The sequence below is a fragment of the Aedes albopictus genome, chromosome 2 (assembly GCF_035046485.1).
Source record: "Aedes albopictus strain Foshan chromosome 2, AalbF5, whole genome shotgun sequence".
In the NCBI taxonomy this organism is placed as follows: Eukaryota; Metazoa; Arthropoda; class Insecta; order Diptera; family Culicidae; genus Aedes; species Aedes albopictus.
The window spans coordinates 8,077,875-8,086,586 of record NC_085137.1 but is presented as its reverse complement, the minus strand read 5'-3'; the positions used below and the strand labels follow the sequence as shown (position 1 = coordinate 8,086,586).

At 43.6% G+C, this 8,712-nt stretch overlaps 1 protein-coding gene across 1 annotated transcript; it reads right to left on the bottom strand.

Moving 5' to 3' along the window:
* Window positions 1-5,095: 5,095 nt before the first annotated feature.
* On the bottom strand, window positions 5,096-6,050 carry LOC109429852 (antigen 5 like allergen Cul n 1). Its single transcript, XM_019705840.3, has 4 exons — window positions 6,029-6,050; window positions 5,694-5,971; window positions 5,398-5,642; window positions 5,096-5,339 (listed from the first exon to the last, which is right to left on the bottom strand). The coding sequence occupies exons 1-4, from the start codon at window positions 6,048-6,050 to the stop codon at window positions 5,096-5,098; spliced, it is 789 nt and encodes a 262-aa protein (XP_019561385.3).
* Between the last annotated feature and the right edge of the window lie 2,662 nt (window positions 6,051-8,712).

Sequence of the window (8,712 nt, the reverse complement as noted above, 5' to 3'; positions counted from 1 at the left end):
AGGTATACTGAAACAACCGTTATCGTTGTTGGCGCGTATAGTTGGACGGCGATTGCCTGGATGTTTGATCGAAACCAAATTCTCAGAAAGGGCGTACCATTTCTTATGGCCATTCCAGCACCCTGCCTTCCGTGTGTAGAACCCTGACTAAGAAGAAGTACATATTCTCTTCCTAAGCAGCTACTTGGTATTCTTTGATAGTCCGCGTTTGTTTCCTGTAGGCACACTATCATAGGCTGGTATTTGGCTAACAAAATCTGCAGTTCACTCAGATGAGAGCGAAGCCCGCAGATGTTCCACTGAATGGCAAACGATGGGTTGATTCCTTGTGGTGCCGTAGTGCTAGAGTCGGATTTATCCGATGATTGTGACGGCGATCGTAGAACATTGGTACTCTCGGACTCAAGTGGAATCCTTGAGCACGAACGAGTTGGCAGGCAGTCAAGCATGGCACCGTCTGATCCATGGATGTGGGTGGATGCGTTTACTGCTTCTCCTCTTCGGGGGACATCCGTAGAAGAGTAGATGTTATTCTTTTGTACACTGGGGTGTACGTTTCGTTTTGGGTTACTGGAAGAAAAGGCGGCATTGAACTGCTTTGTAGAGATATTATTTGACAAGGTACTTGCCCGGGAGAATGGGCAAACCACGTCGACTGCCGCCAGAGGCTCGTCGGATTGCTCCGGGACATCCCTGGTCAGGGTCGACGTGGTAGGCCTCGCGCTTGGCGAATCAAACTGCATAAAGGATCTTGTTTTACGGGAACTTTTGACTGGATGCGAGAGGCATACACGAGATGAGTGGCATTCGTGGCTGGCAACCATTTCACGGATTGGAAGGGGGGAGGTAACTACAAGTTCACCTTCCCCTCGTTGGAGTACGCCGGTTTGCATTATGTAGCTGTTTCCCATCGGTTTGCTGGTTTTATTGAAGTCTAGGTTGATGGGAGGAGAAACGAGTTTGAACTGTTTTTCAGGTTCGGAATTTGATAAGATACTTGCCCGGGGTGGTGGGCAAACCACGTCGACTGCCGCCAGAGGCTCGTCAGATTGCTCTGGAACATCCCTGGTCAGGGTCGACGTGGTGAGCCTCGCGCTTGGCGAATCAGTTTGCGTGAAATATGTCTTTCCAAATAATGCGGCAGTGGTGTTGTGCTGATGTAGTGCGGTGGTGAGACTCGTCTCAACTGGATTCCGGGAGGGTATACGCGATGCAAGGCACTCGTGACAGGCCCCATCACATGCCCCCCAGACATCCACTTCCCAAATTGGGAGGGGAGAGGTTACTACACACTCTCCCTCCCCTCGTCGAGGTTTGCCGGTAGTCGTTATGCTGACGTCACTTTTTTGTCTGTTTGTAGTTTCAGGATCTGGGTTGGTGAGAGGAGATACGAATTTGGACCGTTTTGTGGATACGAGATATTCATAAATACTTGCCCGGGAGAACGGGCGAACCACGTCGACTGCCGCCAGAGGCTCGTCGGATTGCTCCGGAACATCCCTGGTCAGGGTCGACGTGGTAGGCCTCGCGCTTGGCGAATCGAGTTGAGCAGTGAAGAAGGTTCTGCTCGTTGATGGTTTAGTGTTGAGATTGTGGATTCTGTCGTATTCTTCAGATGAAAGAGCAGGAAGGATGCGGTTATTGCGAAAGTGTACAGTTCGTTTTTCCGTTGGGGTGTCCTTTTCCGTTGCAGGGTAGTCATCATCAAAGATCGTGTGTATATCTTTATCACGTTCCTTAGCCATTGTTGATATTGATGGTGGCGGGTGAATTGGCTGTTCCGGGGTGTGCAGAACTACGTTTCCCTGGGTTATGGAACGCTTCGGTGGGCGATGTTTCCATGGGCCTTTTTCCACTTTTACTGCGCGTCACAATGCCGTAACCAGATTTGTTGCTCTTCTGGTTCTCTCGCCGACGGACTGTGGGAGATGATTGATCTTTCCGCGATTGTCGTTCGGTTTGCGAAGCGGATCGGGTCGTTTGTTGTACTGTTTTCTGAGTGGATGTTGAGGGCCGTGGGTCTTGTGATGCTGCTGGGTGGCTTTCACTACTTGGTTTTAGCATGTCCTTCAAGCTTGCCAGTTCTTTGGTCAGCAAGGCAACTTGTTTTTGCAGGGCAGCTATGACTAGGTCCTTTGCGGCCAGTTCTTGCTGCATTTGGTCTCGGATAACTCCAGCGTAGGTCTGTCGTTTAGATTCTTCAGCACATAGACGTCTAGCTTCAGCAAAAGTGATTCCTTGATCAGTTTTCAGGCGAATGATTTTCTCTTCTTCTTTGAACTTTGGGCAGTCGCGTGACGTGACTTGGTGATCAGCATTGCAGTAGAGACAATTAGCTCCATTTTTACACTGCTCTCCTTCAGGTATGTCATGTGAAGTTGAGCATCGTAAACAGATTGTGGTTTTTTCACAGATCTTTTTTGAGTGACCATAGGCAGCACAATTAAAGCAGAGCAATGGAGAAGGGTAGTATACACGCACTTCGACACGCATGAGACCAAAATACACATGCTCTGGAAGTATTGTACCACAAAACGAAAGCACAAGTAGCGGAGTGTTTTTCAATGTACCATTTACTCGTTTTTTGATTCGCCGCACGGCTTGGACCCCTTGAGACTCCAAATGTTCCTGGATCGATTTTTCATCCTTGTTCACGGAATCAGCATCGTACACAATTCCTTGCACTGTATTGAGTGTCGGATGGGGAACAATCTCGATTTTTGTGCCGTCTGTCAATTCAGTCATTTTGGTGAGCTTATCGATGACGTTGGTTGAACTCGCGCGTAGTAGGTACCGCGACCCACGCCCTTCGCGAGATGCATTTAGTGCCCTAGCTTCCTTTGTGCCAATAACCAGTTCGATGGAGGTTCCTACAATGAATGTGTCCGGCAGCGGAGCATCGTTGTTCGATTGATTGTTGGAATCCGTATTGTCAGTTTTCCGTCGAAGAACTAGCACCATCACTTGGCCCAAGTCGTTTGGACCCAGCATCCATTCAGGTTTATTCCGTCTGAGCTGTAGCCCTGCTGGGCCCCCGTAGGGGCCAGAAGAGCTACCGGACATTAGTCCGGGTTGTAACTCACTGCTCAGATGTTAATTTCGGTGTTCGAAGTGAAAATAAAAACGAATTGCACTACCGATGATGTTTCCGTTTTGGAACAACCGACCGATCGGGTCAGCGCTTTTTGTTATCACTGTCGTGACGATGTGTGTATGGGTAAGACCATAAACAAAGTCGAACCGCGTGATATTTTCACAGTCAGTATAGCACTAAATTTGTCGCTTTTCCAACTTAATTCACCAGAACTTCACTTCACAGAGGTACGTGTCGAGGTAAACTCCGATGGGATCACCAATTTTGATGATTTGAAGCGATAAATCAAGGACAACTTGATGTTTATTTCGCGAGCGATTTGCACTTATTGAAGTACTATCGTATCCCGAGTACAAGTTGAGAACGCGAAATATGCGACGATTATATAAAATTGACATTTCATAAGTACACTAACGCCAAGTAGTGAGCAAATTTCGACCTAAATTGAAGAGATCGAAAGAGTTCTTCAAAAAAAATATTGCTGAGAACAGTATCGTTCGAAATGGTTCTGAACACTAAATCATACAGTTAGCTCCTAGGAATACTAGTGGCACGTGGTGGGCGAATTTCAAATTGATTATTTTTCATGTTAATGCTTTTATTCTTCCGAGCCACTCTGCCAAAGACAGTCTTTTCAATTGATCAGTTGTACTCGGCTTAGACAAACCTGGAAGCTCATTGCAACATTAGCACCATGTAGTGAGCGCATTTCCATCTTAATTGTTTGCAAAATGAAAGCTTTATTCTTCTGAGCAACTTTGCTGAAAAAAGTGCTGAAAACCTACTAAGGGGCGATTTCTTCACCCTGGCTTAAGCGTTAAACCAGGTTTAACTATATGGGTAAGCCTGGCTTACCAGTTAAGCCGAGGTGAAGAAATCGGCCCTAAGGGCCGATTTCTTTACCTCGGCTTAACCGGTAAGCCAGGCTTACCCATATAGTTAAACCTGGTTTAACGCTTAAGCCAGGGTGGAGAAATCGGCCCGCAGTGGTCTACAACGTGAGATTTGAAAGGCCTAGACCAAATTGGTAGCAGAATACAACAGTAGAGCCATGTAGTGAGGGAATATTGAAATTGTTTTCTATGTGAATGCTCTTCTGAAAAACTTTGTCAAAGAAGGATATTTTCTAAATGGTCTAGAACGCTAGATATTCCAGAACCGCTAGCAAAATACAATGATATCCTACATGTCCGACATAGTACCCTGTGTAGCAGATTCCCGGTGGCCAATGTTCCCGGAATCACAGTAACTTATTCTTAAATTTAAAACTACGCTTAACCCTCTTCGTGCATTAGGGTAATTAGGACCCCTAAACGTGCACTAGGTCAGCGAGGTGCGCGCAAGCTAATGCACGAAGAAGGTTAAGAGGAACTGGAGAAGCAGAAATTCGTAATGGCTTTTACGCCCTTTTCAAATGTTAGTATAGATTTATCTCATCCGTATCGATCGTAGGGCAGTGGAGGAAGCATTTCCTTCTCTGAAGAGGTTGACAGTGAGGATCGGCGTGACAATAAACTGAACCCAGACGAAATACATGATTCCGGGTTGAGACAGATGCAGACCTAGCTATGTTAAGATTAATGTAGTAATTATGGGGAAAATGTTTGAGGTTGTATGTAGAGGAATATATGTATTTTGTTCCACTTATGATATGTGACAATGAGGTTCCTCGTGATGCATAAAGGCGTACTGCAGCTAAGGAATAGGGCCTTTAACAGACTGCGTTACCAGATAAGGTCCCAAGTAACACACTTGTCACAGAAGAGTCACGGCGGCGCAGGTTTTTGTTGCGCAGAAGTCACTGTGACTTACTTTTAACAAGTTTGTATTTATTTGTTGCAAGCAAGTTATAGTGACTTCTGCGCAACAAAAACCTGCGCTGCCGTGACTTTTCGGTGACAAGTGTGTTACTTGCGGTCCCTAAACCAAAAAATAGTCCAGTCAGAAGCACTCAGTTCCCAGAAAAAAACCGGGCATTCTTAGTTGTTCAAAGTTATCTATTCATGGATAATTTATAACAACTTTCAAAGTACGACATAGTGCGGGAAAATCCGGATTATACCCCAGTAGACACAGCGATCCGGTTGGTCCTTCAAGATAGACAGGCTGCTTGATGATATTCGTTAGACCGTAGTTGCACACCAACAGCTTGTTGCTCCAGGGCGATTTGCCGTAGCTCGTCATGGCGCATCCAATTCTGCTGGAACGATCCGAAACCATCTGGGTGAAGTGTCGAATAGTCCGACTTGAAAGGAAAATTTTTAGTAACCAATGTGGCTTGACTAATGCATAGATATTCATACCCAGTCCAACTGGTCGGATAACTAGCAATATGCGACGGATTGGAATTGACATATTCAGCGAACCAGGAATGGATGAACTCTTGAATCAATATCTCATCGGAGACGTCGTCTTCTCTGCGATGCATCTTGATTCCAATGTTTTGTCCAACGTTCCTCATTATCCTTGTATTGCGGCATCGGTCATGCTCATATAAACAACGTCTTGCATTTGCTGCCGCGATATAAGCCAGCTCACGATCCCATACCTGAAACGGAAGCATATATTCAGACTGTTCTAGCACGAACTTCCAACATACCAAAGTGGCCATCCTTGCCGCCGGTGGATAGAACTCATTCATCGAGTAGTTTTGATGTCCCATGGCAATTCGGCTGCGCAGTCGATTATGCAGATTGGTAATCAGAGTCTGTCTCTGGCTATCCAATTTGATCTCGAACGCTCCCGAACCACATGCTGGACCTGGGCTGCTCAAACCATTGCAAGCGATGTGAGGTCCACTCGACGGACACAGTGCTGGATCGCAATAGTTTGTGGTTTGACCCAGCACGCAGCTACACACGATTGATAGGATGGATACTGGACAATGGTTTAGTCATGAATAGAATATTTGCGTTACACCCAAACTTGTCTTACCGATGATGGATGGGGACTTCATTGTTGAGCTGGCGAAATGACACTGAATACCTGCGTCAAATAGGGCGCCAAATTTAGGGATTATACCGAAACGACTTGTGGCTACAAGATGTATATGAGTCTGACCGGATATCATAATCAGCCCAATTTGCTCAATATAGCCGCAGGGTGTCGAATCAGCTGGTGTAGAGATGAAGCTTCTGAGTATTTAACAATTGAATCTCATATTATGATAAGGTGCGTCTCTTGATAACCTTGATCTTCAATGTTTCTTTCCTAGTAGTGGTGTATCTTTTGATGCACAAAAAAATGATAACGTTTCTGAATATGATAACATGCTTAGACAATTCCTGGTACATTGCCAGCAAACTACATCTGTTTCAGTCTTATTCCTCATAAACCTGTCAGTCGATTCAGTGACATGGCGTGATATGTACGACAAGAAACTGCATATACCAAACATACACCTAGCTTTGCACCAACCGTGGAACGAAATTCCAAATATTCTTTGTTCCCGGAAGATATCACCTCTTACTTTACTGTGTGTCTCATTCAGTTCCGTTTCCATGGAACCTGGCAACTGCTGGCAGTGAAGCACATTGCTGACATAAGAGAGCAATCAAATTTACTTCCCGCATCAGCTGAGCACGGGTAGGGTTGCAGAACATTTCCCATGTTGGAAAATAAATTAAGAATCCAGAAATCACAGTTTCTCAAAAAATACGACAGTAAAGAATTTTGAGAAAACGAGATTGAAGAACCAAAGTAAACCCTGTTACCCTTGCTTTACCAAGAAGGAAAAACTAAAGAACTGCAACAAAATCAGCGCTTCCAGCTTGCAAGTTGGCACCACCGTCGTTGTCGTCGTCATCCGTGCACACCGAGGAAAAGCGAATGCAACCCAACAAACGGTGGAAGAAAACGAGTTTGGGTTGGAAAAGCGCAGATCACGACGACGACGAAGGTATTACGGGGCTTTACTGGAGGAAGCAGTGCAGTACGACCGAGGCGAGGATGCTTGCATGTAATCTTTCGGTGTCAAATGGCTTTACTTTGCTTCCGGGCAAAATCGTGTGAGGTTTTTTGGGCGGCTACAGAAGATGCCGAGAGTTGGTGTAAGTTGAGATTTGCTACGGATCCGTACCGGAGAGGATTGTGCTTCATCATCGAGGATTTGAATCGTGGAAAAAAGAGATGTGTAATAAACAATTAGAAAATATTAGAACATGAAATGTGAGCTCTACATTAAACAAACACAACGCAGGACAATCAAATTTTTATTTATAATTCTGTAGTTAATGAAAAAAATGAGTCGTTCAGCTAATAATAAAAACATCTTAATAGCCTAACACATATCAGTTCAATGTTTCAGTTCTCCAACAAATCCCAAAATAATTCTAAGTCAATCCAAAATCAACTAAAAGTCGATCCAAAGCCAATCTGATGCCAATGGTTAGCCAATCTAGCTATAACAAGCTCAATTGAAATCCAATCTTGAACCTCTCCAAAGTCATTTTTAAGTCATTCCAATGCAATGCAAATCCAAACCAAGCTTATAAACCACAAAGACCAAATTAAGGCCATCTTAGACCCAACCCCCCTCGTAGACTTTCGTCCATTCAAAAGTTTTGAAATTTGTATGGAGCGTAGACTTTGACTAACTCCTTTATAAAACAAGGAAAGGAAAAATCAATTCCTCGCAATCCTTTAGGTCAATGAATAATTCCTGGCCGATTTCTAAGAAAACCCCGCGAAGAGTTGCCAAAGTATGTCTGGATGGGTTTCTGAAATAAATTACTGTGAAATTTCTGGAACAAATGACAGGAGGAATTTATGTAGCAATCTAAAGGAACTCCTGAGAAACCACTGAAAAACTCTCAATAAATATCTTGAAAACTTGTAAATCTTTTTATGTAGAAATTTAAGGATTTGGAAGGAGAAATTCTTGGAAATATCTCTGGAGAATAATATAAATAAAAAAAACAATACTTATTGGGATTTCTGCAAAAATCTGAGAAAAAATTGCAGGAGAAATCCGTGGCAAAACTTATGTAATCATCCCGAGAGAATCATCGGAGAATTTAGTGCAAACTTTTTTGTAAGAACTCCAGATGAAATCCCTGCAAAACTATTTGGAAGTATGTCTTTAAAGGATTTGCTACGGAATCTCAAGATAAACTTCTGCAATTTTTTTGTGAAAACTCTCACAGGTCTGTTCACTTTTTTTCCTGGCAAATACTTGGAGTATCAATGAAAAAAATCTGCCAGAATACCTTCAAAAATTTCAGTTACAATCCCTAGAAGAATGCTTAAATTAATCCTTAAAGAAATATCGGAAAACCCATTGAAGACTTTCTTGAAGAGTCCCTACAGGATGTCTGAAGACACTTCTGGGGATACAGTATGCGGCAGGAAAAAATGCGAAAGTGTTTTTCAACTTCAAACCTCATTTTCGTCCATTTGACATTAACCAATCTATGTTTCAACGTTCCATGATCTATAATAGGCTAGTTTTCTGAAAAGTTAATTAAAAAATTTCCCATTTTGGTCACTAAGCTTTACAGGGCGGTGTCTGAAGATGAAGACAACCAGAATTTTCAAACCGCAGAAAATCGCACAGGTCGCTAAATTTCGCATCTGATAAAACAAAATTTTTGATTTTCTCTACAATATCATCAAATATA

Coding starts and splice junctions, on each gene's coding strand:
- LOC109429852 (XM_019705840.3), bottom strand. CDS start 6,050: ATGAAGTCCCCATCCATCATCG. Junction 5,643..5,693: donor CGGCAAGGATGGCCACTTTG/GTATGTTGGAAG, acceptor CTTCCGTTTCAG/GTATGGGATCGTGAGCTGGC. Junction 5,340..5,397: donor TATCCGACCAGTTGGACTGG/GTATGAATATCT, acceptor TTTCCTTTCAAG/TCGGACTATTCGACACTTCA.